The sequence below is a fragment of the Osmia bicornis genome, chromosome 16 (genome assembly GCF_907164935.1).
Source record: "Osmia bicornis bicornis chromosome 16, iOsmBic2.1, whole genome shotgun sequence".
NCBI lineage: Eukaryota > Metazoa > Arthropoda > Insecta > Hymenoptera > Megachilidae > Osmia > Osmia bicornis.
Window position 1 is genome coordinate 3,911,117 of NC_060231.1, and position 19,458 is coordinate 3,930,574.

A 19,458-nucleotide genomic window follows, 5' to 3' on the forward strand; every position below is an offset into this window, starting at 1 on the left:
ACGTTTATTGGAACATCACCTGCTCCCACTTGTCTTTCGAGCGATAGAAAGAGGTATTTTATGGTTAAATGCGATCCAATTATAATTCTGACAATGCTGCCATTTGTGGCCACATCATTTGTGTACAAGTTGGTCGTAATTAATTGAAGGTTTAAAACTATCAGGTGTATATGCCATTTAGGCTACTTAGGTTTATGTATTTTGGTAATGAGTACTTTGGTACATACTTAGATTGGTAGGCTATTTATGATGGCAGCTCCTCAAATTGATGGCTACCTATGTTGGCAATTCCTTAATTTGGTAGCTACCTAAGGTGGCTATCTATGATAACAGCTCCCTAAGTTGATGGCTATCTATAATGGCAACTCCCTATGTTGATAGATACCTAATTTGGTGGCTACCTATGATAACAGCTCCCTAAGTTGGTAGGTACCTAATTTGGTGGCAACCTATGATGGCAATTCCCTAATCTGGTAGCTACCTAATTTGGTGGCAACCTATGATGGCAATTCCCTAATTTGGTGGATACCTATGATAACAGCTCCCTAAGTTGATGGCTATCTATAATGGCAACTCCCTATGTTGATAGATACCTAATTTGGTGGCTACCTATGATAACAGCTCCCTAAGTTGATGGCTATCTATAATGGCAATTCCCCAAGTTGATAGCTACCTAATTTGGTGGCTACCTATGATAACAACTCCCTAAGTTGGTAGCTACCTAATTTGGTGGCTATCTATGATAACAGCTCCCTAAGTTGATGGTTATCTATAATGGCAATTCCCTAAGTTGGTAGCTACCTAATTTGGTGGCAACCTATGATGGCAATTCCCTAATTTGGTAGCTACCTAATTTGGTGGATAACTATGATAACAGCTCCCTAAGTTGATGGCTATCTATAGTGGCAATTCCCTGAGTTGATAGCTACCTAATTTGGTGGCTACCTATGATAACAGCTCCCTAAGTTAGTAGCTACCTAATTTGGTGGCAACCTATGATGGCTGCTCCCTATATTGCTATCTACCTACAATGATACACATCTAATTTAATATTACCTCCTTTGGCACTTACAATTATATAAACCAAAACTAATACGCAGCCAGGTGACACTTAACCCAAAAGTAGGTTCCTCCAATAAACCAACGTAGGAATCCCCAACATAGCGTAATAAAAGCCGCAGATACGCATCATCAAAGCGGTATATGAGATCCGTTATAGACAAAACTACTATTTAATGGGATTATCCATCGAATTCATTGCGGCAGTCAAAGTGTTAATCTACCAGTCACTCGGTCCAATGGGTACCCCGCTTCCTCGAAGGAATCCTACCAGTAGTAGACGCTTTTAAGTGGCCTAATTCGATCGGGACGATCCTTTGGATTGTCCGACGGACGAGACCAATTCCTCGACTGATAGCAACGCGTTCTTCCCGAAAGCAGAGCATCCAGAGGGGTTGAAGAGGGACAGGGTAGGGCGTAGGGAAGGAAACTCCGCGTTTTCGCAGGAAAAGCAACGAGTCGAAAGAAATATTAAGCGGGCCGTGCGAGAGCGAGAGGTCGAATATCGATTTTCGGTCCCGCTAATAAATAAGCGCATGCGTCTTGCGCCACGTTTACACGGGCCTGCCCGTCAGAGAAGTACGTACTTTAAGCCTTGGATTCTTCACGCCTTTTACTCTCGAAAATTCTCCTTCACGATGAAACAGCTGAGCACCGAGGATCATCAATTGATCTCCCAATTTATTGACTGATCCGTCGAAGGTGAACTTCTAGGACAGTCTCACTTTTTTGCTGAAGCTTGAAATTTAGATAAACAATGTTTGCGAGCTGCTCTATCATCAAAGCATAGGAATCTTACAAAGAGCCTATCGATCTGTCCATTCAGCAGTCTAAACACGCTCGATTCCGCACTTACACTGATAAGGAACGATACCGAAATCGAAAATTCCAAAAATTATGAAACTGTGAATTTTTAGGGGACGTCCTTCTGATTAAATCACAATTTTGGTGTTCGTTTTCAGTGTAAAGGGGTGGAAATTGCCCTTAAAATTTCGAAAGTTTTTAATCATTTTTGTTAATGAGGTTTTTCAAAATATTCAATAATTTCAGAGAAGAAAAAAGAACGCGTGAAACGGCTGAAATTTTAGGGGCGATTTCCACCCTCTTAGACTGAAAACGGACAGCAAACGAAAATTGCATTTTAATCAGAAGGACGTCCCCTATATATTCACAAAGTTCCATAATCTTTTGAATTTCCTAGTTCGGGATCATTCCTTGTGAGACAAACTAGCTGTTCAATTCCACGAGCATTTATATTTATAAATATCTAAACCTAGCTTACTATTTCCATGGATTCGATATATTATCGCAAGGATTTCCTGATCTCCTAGATCTCCTGATCCATAACCCCGCCATTTTAGTATACCATCCAGTATCATAAATCTACTCGAAAATCTGTAAAGTATAACCTTTTGACTAACCATTCCGAGTTTGCCATACGACAAATCCTGAACAGTTGTAATTTAGCCGCAGTCAAAGGAAAGAACTCTTGCCTGGCATACGCGGTACTGCTACCAAAGGCTCGGGGTAATAATTTTACGGAAATAAGTAGCTGCGAGTCATTGAAAATGCAAAGGGGGAAAATTTTATCGTAAAATTCTTTGCTCGGAATGAAAACACTCGAAGGGGGGGGGGGGGGGGGGGGGGGTGGGTGGCATAGGTCTGAGAGAAAAGGTACCGAGTCACCGTGTCATGGAAGCTTCGATAAATAAGGAAGCAGTTTGGCAAGAGGAGGGCAGGAGGAGGAAAAGGCACGTTCCACGATGTAAAAGCACGGTATACAGTCGCTCCACGTACGAAGCCGCGACTCGAGGCGAATACGCGCCTCTACAAAAGAGGGGACTCCAAGTGGCACGGCTTCGGGGGATGAAATTCATCCTGACGCGTGCAACTGGTACCCCAATTACAGGACGAGGGTCGTTAGTCGTGCCCAACCCCTCGCTTCTCGCCTTTGCACACGCTCTCGGCTCGGTGTGAATATTTGAAAGTGGCGCCCCAAAGCGTAAAGTGTCCTTACTGGCTCGAAAGTTACACCTGGACACTTTTTATCAAACTATTAATCCTTTCGTGCAAGAATTCTTCTATGTAAATCACTTTTTTTAATTTTACTCGTATAAGGGTTCTTGAGATCGCTAATTACGAATCTGAAATTAGATTTTCTAATTTCAACATGACGGACGAAAGATAGAAAATATCGCTAATACTGTGAAATTTTGCATATATGGGTTTATTGGGTCGCTGATTACGAATCTGGAATCAGATTTTCAAAATTCAATTTAGATTTTGAATTCCGTGAAACCAGCATGTACAGAATTTCACAGCGAAAAGTCCTTGTATTCAAAATTTCACAGGATTATTTATTATTTATTATTTCACAGCGATATTTTCTATTTTGTGGTCCGCCATATTAAATCCCCCACCTTGACCGCAAAAACACAAATCAGGATCAAAATATCGATATATTCACTTTCGAATTTTATCAGAATCGACTTTTATTTAGAAATATTAATTTTATAAAATTTTATGATTTGCTTGTGAATACACGACAACGATTCTTCTATTGTTCTATTGTCATTTGGTACATATTAATAGATATTTTTCATTATAAATTCCAATATAAACTGTACTTGTTTACACATGTAATGCAAAGTAATATTCTAATAGAATTTCAATAAGAATATTTTTCGTCCGGCCCTCCATGTTTTTAAAAATTTCTTATTGTTTCAACGATAAATTCTTCCTTTTAATGATTAATAGACTTTGATAAGTACTCGTATGGAAATCCTAATATCTTCACAAATCCACCATACCGACTGGCAATTCCCTTTCTGACGTTTATTGTTCGGGGGTGTCGCGTGTATCCTGCAAACGATGAATCTACCCGATAACGGCCCTTAACGTGTAATATCCAGCCGGTGGATCGAGCATCTTGCGAGGATAATTTTGATAACGCCTGCAGGGACACTTTGATAAGGATCTAGATCGAACCGTAGGGGGCGGTCTGACGGTAAACGGGCCTTCGATTGTCTGATTGTACCGACAACAATGGATTTAACTGCCTTAAACCGAGAATGTTATCTTTTCGTCAACGATACATCATAGATTTGAGGTAAAATTACTCTCCATCGGGCGAAACTTGAGTACACGTAACTCGCACAAGGTACAGTTAAGTCCGTTTAATCTGGATTAAATTGAATCTGAGTTAAGTTGGGCAAGTTAAAGTTTCTCTCGAAAACGTTTCAATTAAAATTCATTGAACTACGAAGGGTAGAAAGAGAGAGGGAGGGCATTGAAACAAAAGGTGGAGAGAAGTAGGAAACCAGTCAGCCAAATGGAAGGGAAAAGTCGGAGCCGTTTAAACAGCAGGCGAATTGGAGGGCGAGAGAGTGGAAAGCGTGTAGCCCAGGCCACGATATCCCTCGTTATCGTAATTTCGTTTTCGACCGGTTGAAACTCGCGACGTAGCCTCGAAAGTTGACTCGTTTCACAGGAAGATCCAGGAGCCGGGCTCGAATCCAACGAGCCACGAATCGCTGCTTCGATGGCTTTATTTCGATAATCTCCTCTCGCCAGGAGCACTGGCAACAGGAGAAGAGGGAAAGTCCCTCTGGGATTCGCATCGTCCTCTACCATTCGACCGCCGTAATTAAGCCAATAAACGGCTAATTAAAATTTAAGTCAATTATCAGTCTTAACTTTTTGTTGACACAAAAAGAAAACAGGATAATTAACGTTAAGGACTTAACCCAAGTCAGAAATGACTGACTTAACTGATCCACCTAAGTCCTAATTAGACTACCTCCAACTGAAACTTTGTAGACTCAATTTGCAGTTAAGTTAGGTCTAATAGATTTAATCTGTAGTTAAGTTAGGTCTAATAGACCTATTCGGTCGTTAAGTTAGGTCTAATAGTCCTATTCCGTGGTTAAGTTAGGTCTAATAGACCTATTCTGTGGTTACGTTAGGTCTAATAGACCTATTCTGTGGTTAAGTTAGGTCTAACAGACCTAACCCAAGTGATCTTAGAAGCTAATTCAAATACCCTTTAGTTAGACCCTCTGGACTTAAGATACTGACGCATACAGTTAACGGAAGATTTGAAATCCATCTTTAGTCACATAAGGATTTGCATCAACTGATTTACTCGAATGGCAAAGGAAGTTGAGAGACGTCCATTAGGTTCAACTGGAGACGTTAATTCCGTCGGAGGAACAGGGAACTTGGTAGAAGATACACAGAAGTTCGTCGAACACTATCCCAGGCCGAGTTTCTCGTTATCGTTCGTTTTTCCCGCATCCAGGGGATGACGACAACCGACAAGCACATAATACTATAAGTAATCCCTGAGCAACTTAACTTTTCTGCGTTTAACTTTCTCCACGTCAGAACTGATTTCATCCTGACGATTTTAGTGCTTTCAGTTCGTTTCGTAAATGAAATGAAACACTTCGGCTGTTGCTTCGGTCGGGGGAATCGGGGAAATAATTTCGGCGAATCAAAAATTTCACCCAACTTGTACGTCTACGAGATTCGAGCAAGCACCTTCGAGGTATTTAACCACAGGTTACTCGCGAAATTATGTAGCCGCCGGTTTTGCCTCGATTACTCCCTGACCCGGCACACTTGACCTTCTTCCGGCGGCCGGGATACCGGGAGAAAAACGCCAGATAAACGGGACGATAACGGGAAAGTTAGTACACGATGCTCCAGCAACGAGTTGCTTTAGAGTTTTCCTTAGATCGATAGGGAATGATTAATCAGCGATTGTGATACCCGTTAATGCATCAACACCTGGCCCTCTAATCTCCGGTATCTAAAACCACCACCTTCTCACCCCCTTTGTTTTGCGATTGCTTAATTGAACCACCAGTCAAATTGTTACATAACAATCGGGAACCCATGGGCTTTGCGTGAAATGAACACTGTAATCCAGTCATTAGGACCCTAACAGGCTGGAAGAGTTAAAAATGTTTGGGGTACCTCGAGGAGATAGGGAGCGTTCTAAACGGAAGCTATGAAGCCTGAGACATCGTTAAATGTAAAATCAACGATAAGTCTTGCAAAGTCATCCTTCTTTTAGCTTTGCGGCTTAATGAACCTTGGGACCGAGCGTGCTACCATGTGTTCAGGGAATTAAAGGACCTATATTATTCATGAGCCCACATCTCCTGGACCCTGGTGTTCCTCAATCTTACCCCCCAAATAAAAATTTTAGCAGACCACGTTTCGGGACCTCTGCGGCTAGCTTAATTAAATAATAATTCGAGCAGGAACAAGGTAGTCGATACAACTGTATGAACCCTTGGCTGGCTAAGTTTAACATCCCTCCTCGCGCTGCAGGGATGTTTCCCCGATAGCTTTATCTTCGCTTAAAAACTACTTAACTTTGTTCAATATACAAAGCATCGTATCGAACGATTTCAAATTCTTCCTTTATTCAGGAAGCAAGCTGTTACCGGTTACTTGCGAGTCTGAGACTTGGACTATTTCCTCAGTCTGGGTCACGACCGACCCGTCTCCAGGGTTAAGTATCCTTCCCAAGGGTAAAGTTTCATGGGTACTTCGTTCCACTACTCCACGATGCGTTAATTTACCTCCGTCATCCAATTTCCAACGGCTCGTTTACAAATGATCCGCCATCCATCCTCGAGCTCCCGCTTTCTAACTCACCCCCCACCCTCTGTGTTTCGAAAAGAAATCCAGTGTCTCGGAACAACATCGAACGAACAGGAAACGAAGGGAAACAATCAAACGGACAGCGAAAAATCCGCATAATTCCTGACGGAAGAGTCGCCGGGAGCGGGTCGCCCGGAGCGCAGCGTATTTCTCCCCCGAATTTTGTTAGCGCCTGCACACACATACACACACACACACACATGCACGCACCGCGGCGAAAGAGCTTCAACGCGCAGCGACACGAAGGGAGACGGAGAATTTTGCAGCGATCATCGACTTGGAGAACGGCGCAGTCGCCCAGGAACCGACTCGAAATCGTGCCTTCCTCGTCGATCGCGTCGGTTCGCTGCCTGTATTCCGTCTCCCTCAGCTGCCCGTGTTCCCGGCTGGTCCTCCACCCAACCCCCCTCCTACGAGCCATCGCCACCACCACCGTGGACAACGGCACCACCACCACCACCAGCAACGGAGCGTCAGTGGTAGCAGCAGCAGCAGCAGCAGCAACACATCAGCACCTCCTGTTTGCCCGCTGGTATGTGCCGATGCCGCAGTAGCGACTACCTACTACTGCTCTCTCCTCCGCCATAGTATAGATTTTCAATTAGTCCGCGCGCGGAACGTGGAAAATAATGTGCCGGTCCGACGACGACACCTGCTGACCCTACTCGAAGGTCGCTAGCCCGGCTGGCCCGGTGTCGTTTCTACCATCTCCGGCCCTACTGTCCGAGAAAACCGGGCCTCGAACGAACGGACAGAGCTACGGACAGAGGGATAAAGAGAGATCGATTTCCTCCTGTGCGGAGCTTCCCACTTGTGCTGAAGAGTGATAACGCCAACAGCTTAGCCGCGATATGGCTGGTGGTCAGTGACGAGGCAGGAGTTACGGATGATCCCATGGTCTGCAAGGGCTGCACCACTGCCGAGGATGCGGTTTGAGATGAACCAACGGGCACTGCTGTCCAGGCTGATCGCGATCTCCGCGTTTATGCTTCATTCAGGTATGCCTGGACATTCATTATCGAAGATTGCTGTGAGAGTGTATGGGGCAAGTTCTTCCCGTCGTAGGTATTTTCATTGAGCCATATAAAGGGTGAAGTTTATCTTCCTTGGAATACAGTCAACCATTCTTGAGAGTCCTTAGTCCTGTTTAGTAAAGTCCTAAATGGACTGGGATATGTATCTTCTTTGGCCTAAGGGTTATAGTCACCCCCTTTGGGGGGCTAGTTCTTGAGAGTCCTTGTCAGTTTGGTGGGCAGTGAAGTGTTCCTTCTTCGGGATAAGGACTCTGAGCTCCCATTCTGTTGAACCAGAGTCCTTGTTAGTTTGCTGAACCCTTTGTCTTCACTTAGGCAACAGTTTCAGTCACCAATTCCATCGCTTATGTCCTCGCGGCTCTTTATCGCTTCCACAGTCAGGAGGCAATTAACAAAACTACGAACAGGCTGATGTTTCGTCTCACTACTATTAAACAAATAAATTCCGTGGAACGAAAACACGGGCATACACACACAGATGCTCTCCGGCCGAAGGAAAGCAAACATTTGCGAACGTTTAGCACCCAACGATCTCGTTAATCGCAGGAAACACGTTACAACGCGGCTGGTCAAAGATATTGCCCTCGTCAATATTGAGACAATACATGGACGTCCTTGCACACGGTCGTTCGCATTGTTTGGATGTTCGTACGATACCGATCTACGGATTTCAGAGATGAACACTGCACCGTTGGCACGCGACACTGATCTACCGTGCGTGTAATTCGCGTGCTTTCGATATCCGCACCGTGTGGATCTTTGTCCACGTGCAAGCAGGTCAGAGGACAGCTCTATTTTGGCTGATGATCGTTCAACGGTGATTGTCCGGAAAATGATGGCTACGTTAGGTCAAGTTTTAGATGTCTGATATTGGAAACTGATGGCTTTTGCTCCGATTGCTAACGATCTTGCGTTGGGACTTATGCCATAGGACACGAAACTTTAAGTTTCGTGCTTATAGGTTACTGTAAAACTATCGTAGCGTTAAACGAATCATTTCCACGGGTAATATCGTAGAATTAAAAGTCTATCCTCCGATTTGCCGTGCGAAATGGACGACACGAATTTCCTTGGCGGAGAAATCGCAAGTTTCCGCGAAAGAATGCCGGTAATACGGTAAGTAACAGACGTTTAGATAGGATCCGCTTTACCGAGAATAGGAATAGGATTGCCAGGACGCGGAAGTTCTCGAGGATAAGCGGAAAAGTGGATAAATTCCGGCTCGGAATAAAAGTTTCTTGGAAAAAGGAATCACCGCGACGCATTCTACGAACGTTTGCCGGATTCGAACGCAAGCTTCGCTGAATTTCCGGTTATTAGCGGTACCCTGGTATTGCCCATGATGAAATGTGGATTCAGAGAATCCTTTGTCGTGTTGAGACATAAGTTAGGTATAATTAACTATACATAATCTTAGATAATATCTGAAATGTAGGTTAGGTCCATCTTAGATTCTAGCTTAAACTAACCCTAAACTTGGCCAGTACCTAACTTCGACTTCGATTCTGTTAGCTTAAGTCTCGGTTCCATCTAAAACGAAAGTTAATCCCCACTAATGTTAACTAAACTTAAACCTTACTTTGAATTAAACTAAATTAAGTCCAAATTAAGTTACACTAGACCAACAGTCAAGTTCGATCCCATCTCCATCTAACTTAACTTTGGGCTAATAGAAATTAAATCGAAGTTACACAGAACCTAAATTCAAGTTACAAAAAATTAACCTAACTTACTTCCATTGTTGCCAAACAATTTCGATGGATACGCCATCGCTCATTTTGGAAAATCTAGTATATCGTCGTCGATATTTGCACAGTTTCCATCAATCTACGCAGCTCCATCAATTGGGGACGTGTCAGGGGACAGTAACGTCCATGTTCGATAAAGAAACGATCGCGCTTTTTTTCCAGACGGTGTGTCACGTGACCGTCGGATAACCTCTTCGAGGACCATTGCCAATCAAGAAACTAGCAGATATACGGGCGCGTAAAGCGGTTCGTGATGTCACGTTCGTTTAAAGACGTCCCACAAAGACATAACTATCGTCGGTCTCGCGAAACCACGTTACGATAGGTCGTTAACTCGACCACTCTAATTGGCCCGATTTCCAATAAAACTTGGCGTTTCGTAGTGTGCCTCTAGAATCCCGCCTTTTTAAAAAACAATACCGTTTCATTCATTAATTCGTTGAACCTTTTCGATCCCATGTTTCCCCCAGGGAATTAAGGAAATTTACGACCAAGCGGTTTTGCCCTTGGCGAAAGCTGATCGCGTTCTTCGGAGTGCCGCACGAACACGCTTTTAAGTAGATAATTGTCCTTCCGTCGTCCTACTTAATTCCTGTTAATTTCTGGGGAGATGCTGGACGCGGACGAATTCGAGGAACGCGACAGCTCGCATACTGACCGCCTGTGAATCACTCGAGGGAGCTTATTTCTTTTCTTTTCTTTTCAAGAAAACTTTTCGTCCCCCAGCTTATTGTCTCGACGCTGACGCAATGCGAAAAGAATTTTTAGGTTAGGTTGAACTTGGATTTGCTCTTAATTTTGGTCCCAATGAAATTTGGTTAGATTTGCATAAATTCTTCAATTCTGGAGACTTAGATAGGACTAACATAGTCCTTGGTTTGGTTTCACTTAGGCTTCAAATAAGAAGCTAAATATTTGAAGTGACGAAGAGCAGAAGTGACTCCATATTAATTTCACGAACGCCGATGTACGCGATAGCGTTTCATTTCAAGACACCTGGTACACTTTAAAGAGGCTTTAAGTCAGGAACACCACGCGTGCGACAGAAAATTCGATAATTTCGAGCTTATCGAAAAAATACGATTCGAACACGCGAATTGGAAATTAACACCGTTAACTGTGTAGCATTTAATTCGAGGCATAAGCGCGTAACAGAGACCGATAATACAGTCGGTAAATAATCTGAGTATATATCTGGCCGTTGATTAACCTCCCCTCTCGACAGCATCGTCCAACCCTCGTCCGATTGCCTTTAATTAAATCGACCGTGTCCGTGTCCGTCACGAACACGCGCCACCGGTAGCGTCGCGACGCAACATTTTCCAAAGCAGAAAGATACAACTTGCTGATCATAAATGTTTCATGAACAATTATCTGACCTGATACTTTGTAACTGTTCCCATTAAATCAAACTAATTCCCAACTATAACTGTTTATCGACTTATTCATTACTTCGAATTACTATAGCCATTCAGCACAGTCGGCTAGTGTATACTAAGGGTGGCTAATAGCTCGTTATCGTGTTCACTGCCATAGTAAAAGTGGCCATGCGTGGTAGGATACATTAAGAGTATGATTACCAAAGATACGATCGCTTAATTTTTCAATTTAAACTTAACTCCGAAGGGACATAATCTCCGTTGGCCCAAGTAGCTAGGGGGTCACTAGGTAGCGAAGTTAAGAAACCTGATCCAAAATTATAGAACCGAACTTTAGCACTCGATTTCCCAATTGCTTAAGAAAGTTTAGTAAGCATATTTTTCTTCCCAACATTAGTGACCTGATACCACGGATTAAGTAGAGTAACCCATGACATGGTCAGACGTACAGGCCCACCTTAATTTCTAGGTGAATTTATACTCCAGACGAATGATTAATAATAAATCTAAGAATGATTAATAAATTTTATTTATTAAGGAAAGAAAATATGTTTTAGGTATCCTAGCCCTTCGCATGACGGCCCTGCAGATACCGCAGCACGTCGTTCTGAATCAAACGGTTCGTATGCAGTGCAACTTCAATCTGGACAATGAGGTATTGTACTCGGTGAAATGGTACAAAGACGGCCACGAGTTTTATCGTTACGTGCCCAGGGACGTGCCCAGCGTTCAGACGTTCCGTGTGACCGGTGTAAACGTGAACGTGAGTATCCCTCAAGGCGCGACGATCGGTTTTGACAAGATACCATAAAGAAACGGCCTGTTTCAGACACAAAATTCCACGGAAAGGGCGGTGGAGTTGAACAACGTGAATCTGATCAGCTCAGGCAGGTATCGATGCGAGGTGTCCGCCGAGGCTCCGGCCTTTCAGACCGTGTCTGATCACGCGGACATGACAGTAGTAGGTGAGCGCTTTATCAATGTATTGACATTTATTGATGACTTCGATTCGTTGAACAAGAAACCCTATACTTTCAGTTCTTCCCGACGAAGGGCCACGAATAACCGGTGGTCGTTCTCGTTACAAAGTGGGAGAGGTCGTTCGCATGAACTGCACCTCCGCGCCCTCGAAACCCGCTGCTCTATTGGCTTGGTTTATCAACGGTGACCCGGTAAGCAACCGCTAACAAAATCCAAAAGCTTTTTCAACTCCTATCCCCAGATCTTTCAAAAGAAATTTCATCTGGATAGTAGACACGCTTAGTTTCACCCAAGACACTATGCAGGACACTGATCATTAGGGACCTCTGGAAGATGAAGCCTGCAGATTCAGCAGTACTGTTTATGACTTTGAAGTATTATATTCATACTGGGATACTCTGGACCCAGTTATTCAATGGGGATCCTCATTGTACACCTTATATCCTTATGGACATACTCATCCCTACACAGCCCCAAAGACACAAGGGCAACATTTTCAACTTAGACAGCAGTTACGTCCACGTTCTTATGAAAGCAATTGGATCTTTGACTTTCAGGCCGACGCGCAGTACCTGAAAGGACCGCACATTACAGCGGTGGACGAGAAGGGCCTGGAAACGGCGGTGCTAGGCTTGGAGTTCCGTGTCACCAAGCAACACTTCAAGCGAGGCAACATGAAACTAAAGTGCTTGGCGACAATAGCGACCGTTTATCTGCAGAGCAACGAGGAGAGCGTGAAAGGGGGCGAGACGATCCCGAATGCCCCTGTAATGGAGAGCCGCGAGATCAACCCACAAAGCCACACTCGCAACGATTTAATGAATGGTAAACTTCCCCTTAAATCCCTGATCTGACCATTTTCAACCTCCAACTCTTTTTCAATTTTTTTTCTCTCTTTTTTCATCTTCAATGTTGGAGATTCAATAGACAGAGGTATTATGGTAGAAGTGGTTTTCAGGAAGGGTAAAAGTGTATCAGAAATGTTGCAATTATTTCTTTGCGTATTGCGTACCCCTCTTCAAGGGGTGGTTGTTATCTGTAATGTCTTGCGATGAATACTTCAGTGGTACCATTATATGACAAAAGTGAGCCGAAGAAAATAAACCCTATATAAACTATTATTCTGAATAATTGTGGCAAGAAGAAACTGTAAAATCTCTTCTATTTATTCTAATACACTAAATGCTAATTATATCCTGCACAACAGCTATAATCTAATAAATGAAACATTGTTCCTTTTCAGGAAGCGAACCTACAACGACACTCAGCTGGATCATCATTGTTTTAATCACAGGAGTCATCCTAACGCGATAATAATGACACAGTTTTATTTCACGTTGCTTCCTTAAGAGTGTAAAATGAGTACGCTAGGAGAACGTTCCCATCGTATCTAATAATAATTTTTAAGTCGCGTAATCGTAATTAAATATCATATCGATAAAAATGATAAGGATGGCGTTTAATCGGGCGTCCCTGACGCACAAACAGTGGCAGATCCATGAAATTTGCTTCTCCTCTTCTTATCACTTTAGCTTCATCATTGAATTCAAACAATGAGGATAAATAATAAGAATCTTAAGATCTGTTTAACTTTTTGTTGATCATTTCTTCAACAGTGATTGTAAACTTAACTCTGACCCAAAGAATGGTGATCAGTTCCAGAATTTTAATAAGAGAACCCTTGTGGATCCGCCACTGATAAACCAAAGTATGTTTTAGGCTCTAAATGTATTCTTGCGCGAAGAAAAAGTCTCGTTTAAAACATATCCATGGAACAAACAGAGAGAAAATATTGCAGAAAAGAAAAAAGGGAAAAGAAAAAGAATCATGGAAACCAAAGGAAGCATCAATCCGTCTCTCCACATGTGTACATCTATACACATACATACATGTATACTTATGTATGTGTTAGGTCGTCCAGATCTCTTTTTAGCAACAAAAAGTAAAAGAAAAACACAAGAAAGTTCTTGTTGCTTTCCGTTGATACATATTATTTTTACTACAATTTTATAAGGGTACTTCTATTTTTACTGCATATCATTTTTACACTTAATAAGAAGGTCTTTGTGGAAAAATTGTTTTTCCCCATTGCAAGAACTTGCTGTTCTTTTATACAAGTGCTGTGGAAAGCAATCATAAACAACTTTTGACAACTAATTTCACAAAGCAGTGCTGGGTAATCGCTAAGTTTTAATTAAATTGCTGTTTACAGCTATACAATCACATATATACCCTAGTATGATTGTTTCCAGTCTTTAAAATAATTACAACACACTAACTTATCAATCAAATTGTAATATAATCAATTCTATCATAATTTTATATAACCATACATGTTTAATTACATGAAAAGTTATAGGATATTTAAGTAGATGTATACCCAGCACTAGCTAACAAGGTGCATCTCATACAACGTAATTTCAGCCACAGTGATATTCAGGAATATATTTTTATCTAGATTTTTACATTCAACGATCGTACGACTTTAACGTGTTTCAAATTTCCCCGCGCAAAATGGTACTATGCAATTCGTTTGAATTTAAGGAATTGAGAAACGTACCACATTCTGAAAGTGTTTAAAGAGAAAAATATTTCTAAGCGGGAATTAATATGTAAGAGGATCATTGTGTCAATGTTTTAACAAATGTGTCTTCGCTTTCACGCGTTTAGTGCATGTTTGTGTATAAATTTTTATTCATATTTCAACCGAGGGCCCCAGGAGCAACGATACGCTCCTGAGCGCGCATAAATCGCACATTCGTTTCCTTTTTACAGAGTCTTCCTTACGAAATTGCTGGACAACAAAATTTCAAAATAGAATACAAATCCTTTTTCTTTCTCGTAAAAAATTTAGCAAAAATTATTTAATTTTATGAAAAAATCATTTATGCATTTAATTCATATAGACAGTTGTCTTCCAGTAAAAATAAGCAATTTCACAAGGAAGGTTGTTAATTATACATTGTTGATAATACTGTTATTTATTGCTGGAATTCTATTACTTACTCGTTTAATTGTGCTGTTATACATTCTATTGATACTTTCGTCATAAAAAAGCGCGCCAAAATTCGAATCGTAACTAGCTTGTTACGTACATCAATGCAATTACGTACGAAAGAAAGGAAAATGAAAGCAGAATTGCACATAAGACATCGTAATGTCTGGTACTTAAGCTAAAATACGAATGTGTTTCTTACATGGTAGCGTATCAAGATCCCGGTACATGTCGTATCACATAAGCATTTACAAAGATGTAAATATGTACATAATTTTCATCGTTATTAAAATTCACTATTATAATATTTTCTGTCTCTTTTCTTTTCCTTTCTGTACGCATATTACGAACTCAAATACTTTCGACAACATGATAAATAATGAGAATTAACAGAAAGATACACACTCACCGATGCTGCGAAGAAATTTGCACGCCCCCCGGTGTTCCAGCGTACGCCATCCTTGGATATGTCCAATTATCTTGACACTTCGCTTTTACGATCGAAAATAAACACTTATTAAGGTATTAGAGATTCACACGACACGCATTCGAAAGATTTTAACTTTTAGAACGAAATTTATTTGCAAAAAAAGTGCACTAAATCGCGGAGCGTCTGTACTGCGCGAACTTTCAAATCAAAATGGCGTCGCTAGCATCGCATAGCGGAACTCTTCCCCCTCCCTTTACACATACACGGATATGTTGATGCGCGCGCCATTCAAAAGTTGAAAAGGAAAGTCGTGTGATTAGTTATAAAATAGAACTAATTTGCAATAATTTAATGCATAACTTCGAAAAGAGCTTGGTTGAGAAGTAAATATATTTTCGTGAAATTACTTTATTATTCGCTTTTCCATAGACGTGTGATATTAATAATAATAAAAGGATTGGTAGTTATGTATTTTATGCATTTACCTTTATAGTGATAAATTTGCCGATGGTTAAGTGAAAAAGTTTCTCTTTTTACATTGTAAGATACTGACATTGAAGAAGTAACTGGTAGAGACTTACAAAATATTTTTAACTCATTGTAAGGAAAAAATACAAAATCTACTCTGAACATTTCATTTTTGATATAAAAACATAAAAATTACGAAATCATTGAAATGCCGATAAGGTGACTAGACTACAATTTTAAAGTAACGTATACATTTAACTACGAACACAATCGTTCGTAGATTTGTACATATTTTATTAAACATTTTATTTCCATTCACCTCTTTTCTTGACTATGCTTCTTACATTTCACTCTCGAATAATGAGTTGTTTTTATTTCATTGTTACATGATCTATTTTTTTAGTAGAATTAGTACGTTCGATTTATTTCTTTTAAGCCTAGAATTAAATATAAGTTTCGTGAAATGGAAATTAGTTAGCTCGCCATATTCTGCAACGAAGTTCGTCACAGAAACAATTATTTGCAAACTATTTGCAAACTTTTAACAGCTAGAAGAACAAATTTGGTGATCATTTAGACTAATTATTTAATTTTATCTGCTATTGGATTAATAAAATTTCAACATTTGCTCCAAATAATAAATAAAATTCTATTTGTTATAAAAAAAAAATTAGTTTTGTGTTTGAAAAGTCGTACTTTTCTTTTAAAAAAAAAAGCAAAAACCCTTTTTTCTGATTAAGTTTCAATTACTTATTCCTCGTTCTTTAAATTGTTTTATTACTTTTCCCTTTTGTTTCCTTACATAGGAACTCTAACAATGTTCTTAAAAATCAAATCCAAGCGAACTGAATTAATTAAGGCTCGGATTTTGTCCAATATCCCATTGAATTTCAATTCTGGGCCATTTTGTTTGAAGTACTGTTAACATTGGATTGCTTTCCATAATCGCCTTGATGGTACATTCTAATAAAACCGCTTGTCCTTTATGATACATCACTTTGTTGTTCGGATTACTGTGTCGAAGTCCATTATAATGATACAAGGGAAATGTATCAGGACAAGTTCGAGGTTCTTCAGGGAAAAATTCATCCATGAAATTATTACGTAAAATAATTCCCAAATTTTCACTATCCAACTTTTTCCTCATTACATTGACGCTATAAAAAAAAAAGACAAATTCAAATATAGAATATAATACATTCTTTAAACCGTAACACTTACTACTCTGGGTCTGTGACCAATCCAAGTTCAGCAAGAACATCTTGAAGTAAATTGGCAGGAATAAAATTATTTCCTTCGGGATCGAATTTCCTGAAAATTCTCTTTGCCTGATCCGCGGGTGTTTCTGGGCTCACCAGCCTATTCTCGTTCGAAAACAATACAGTCAAATGAGTCTCTGAACCCAACACCCAAATTGGATAGGATGGAGACTTCAAGAATGTTCCTACTTCGCAGTAACATAAATGCTCCAGAAGCGCAAGAAATCCTATCGTATTTTGCTTATCTATTCCTCGCAATTCTGAAATTAATCATTATTTGAATGTTAATTAACAATGTAGTGTATCTAGGACATCATTCAACAGAAGTATACAGAGCTTTATATTTGAAAAAGATCGCCAAAAAACATGTGACCACAAATGTCATCTTTTGCGTTCCCTATCGACGAAATAAAAGAGCTTTTTTTTGAACTTGACACAAAATGGCGCCACATTTTTTGGTGGTCTTTTTCCGTTAAAATTCCCTATATAACACCAACATTTTCTTCAAAGTCATAGCTTCAGGATCATCAGTGTTCTCTTAAGAACACGACTCAATTTTTTGTATTCCTTTAATAGATTAAAGAGCACATCGACAGACATTCAGCGATGTAATTTACATGCTATTTACTTACGTGTGTACGAAGATATTTACCACGACGTCTGTAGCGGGTTTATCCTGATGTTCATAATACTTCGTTATGTTTATTTACATTGCTGATAACTTGTTGTTTTTACGAGATTCGTCATAAGTACATGTCACCATTCATAGGTCACCAAACACCTTGTAAATGTAGAGATATAATACCTTAATATCATATCTGTTAAGTATATTTCAATACAAGTTCTATCAGTTAACGTTTAACGTAATCAGTTAACATTTAATACACTTAATCGCATATTTAGTGACTTATGAACAGTGATGTATATATTTGCTATTTATGTTACATATATAATAAATATCTTACTGAGGCCTCCGATATCTTGATCATGGTCCCATACATGACTGACTGCTCTACCAGTGAGCATCAGATTTATGAGACTTTGATTTCCATAACCATAAGTGGAATCAATCATTGATTCTGAAGGATCCGACATTTCAGAACAAATTTCGGAAATTCCTTTTGTACCAATTACGCTATACAAAAGTAACAAGATTCCATATTTGGCTTTTAACATTTCCAATCTTTCCACGAGGAATTCTTCCACTTGCTCCGAGGTATTTGTTGTAAACAACCTGAAATGTGAATTTGTTATTAAAAAAGCCCAATCGATATCACGATCAGATTCAATTATTTTACCTCAACTGAGAGTGGAAAGAATCAGACTCCATGGTCATACACTCCTCGTTTACATCCTTAGTCATCAACTCCTCATTTTCCTCCTCATTTTCTTTATTTTCTACATTCTTCTCTTCTTCGTGTTCGGTTTTAGACACATTCCCAGACAATCTGCTCTCTCCTTCATTGTTCTTGTTTGATAATTTACAATCCATGTACACGATCACGAACTTTGGAACCTTCTCTCCAGCAGCTTGTTTCAAAATTTCAACCGAAGCTTGCACAAGAAGGTGGCAGCTTTTCTCCTGATTAATACTTCTCCAGTTTGAAATATCAGTCTCAGAGAGCAACACTTTCAAAATGTAAGCCTGAACAGGAGCTATTACTGCACATGGCCCACCTTTCTCTTGTATCAATGCTGTAGGTTCATCTGGGCTAAAATAAAATCCTGAAACAATAAAAATGAATAATGTAAATAGGTCATATTCAAGTGAAGAATTCATGTATTGTTTGTCTCTGAAACAAAAATCTCCTTATTTAATAATAAAACCAATGCTCATTTAAAACAGATGTGATCAATAACTGATTAAATTATCACTGCAATGGCATCAAATAGAAAATTAACTGAATTACAATGCAATAAATAAATTTATGGAAAAATAAAAAGACCTACCTTGCGCCCATCGTTTAAACACATCTTCTTTGACAGAATTACCCCACAGCAGTGTTTTGATAGAACGTATCAACTCATCACCCTGAACAACATTTTCAGCCATTATCTACGTTTCCTGCGATTAATAGGACATTAAATCGCGTTTCATAGACTTGAATTATTTCAACGTAGTCATAATAATTTTTCTATAACTTTGACAAATCAAATTATCTTAATACTTCCTCATATATTTCAACTTATATCGGATAACCTATTTCACAAACGAAATACTCGCTAAACATGTCGCCATTTTGAATGTATAAACATGGCCAAAAAAGATTTGAGATGGACGATACCCATTTTCCTATTTGATTATACAGTTTTATGAATATTTATGAAATATATTTGAATATCAAGTATGTTTATTCATGATGGATAAACATACCTAAAATATATTATGAATATAATTTATTTAGATGTAGAAAATAAAAGTTATACAG

General features: G+C 39.9%; 3 protein-coding genes across 5 annotated transcripts in view; 1 reads left to right on the forward strand and 2 right to left on the reverse strand.

Annotated features, from left to right (window-relative positions):
* Nucleotides 1-9,708, reverse strand: part of LOC114880254 — a 54,411-nt gene extending 44,703 nt beyond the window's left edge. Inside the window, exon 1 of one of the 2 annotated variants that reach the window (XM_046289101.1) lies at nucleotides 9,503-9,708. In XM_046289101.1, coding sequence (XP_046145057.1) covers nucleotides 9,503-9,539 — 37 coding nt within the window. In that variant the 5' untranslated portion in view covers nucleotides 9,540-9,708. The remainder of the gene's footprint in view (nucleotides 1-9,502) is intronic. The other variant, XM_046289100.1, reaches the window with a different exon arrangement.
* On the forward strand, nucleotides 7,227-15,179 carry LOC114879058 (cell adhesion molecule 3-like). Of its 2 annotated transcripts, none has more exons than XM_029193560.2 (6): nucleotides 7,227-7,733; nucleotides 11,454-11,659; nucleotides 11,726-11,861; nucleotides 11,935-12,068; nucleotides 12,435-12,702; nucleotides 13,121-15,179. In XM_029193560.2, exons 1-6 carry the CDS (start codon nucleotides 7,622-7,624, stop codon nucleotides 13,189-13,191), a joined length of 927 nt encoding a protein of 308 aa, XP_029049393.2. In that variant the 5' UTR covers nucleotides 7,227-7,621; the 3' UTR covers nucleotides 13,192-15,179. The 2 variants fall into 2 exon arrangements, with proteins under 2 accessions (XP_029049393.2, XP_046145058.1); XM_046289102.1 differs by lacking the exon at nucleotides 7,227-7,733 and adding an exon at nucleotides 11,116-11,365.
* A 513-nt stretch (nucleotides 15,180-15,692) lies between these two features.
* On the reverse strand, nucleotides 15,693-19,285 carry LOC114879057 (ubiquitin carboxyl-terminal hydrolase MINDY-3 homolog). The gene is made up of 5 exons (XM_029193559.2): nucleotides 18,980-19,285; nucleotides 18,328-18,754; nucleotides 17,995-18,263; nucleotides 16,992-17,289; nucleotides 15,693-16,927 (listed from the first exon to the last, which is right to left on the reverse strand). Exons 1-5 carry the CDS (start codon nucleotides 19,080-19,082, stop codon nucleotides 16,621-16,623), a joined length of 1,404 nt encoding a protein of 467 aa, XP_029049392.1. The 5' UTR covers nucleotides 19,083-19,285; the 3' UTR covers nucleotides 15,693-16,620.
* Nucleotides 19,286-19,458: the final 173 nt, after the last annotated feature.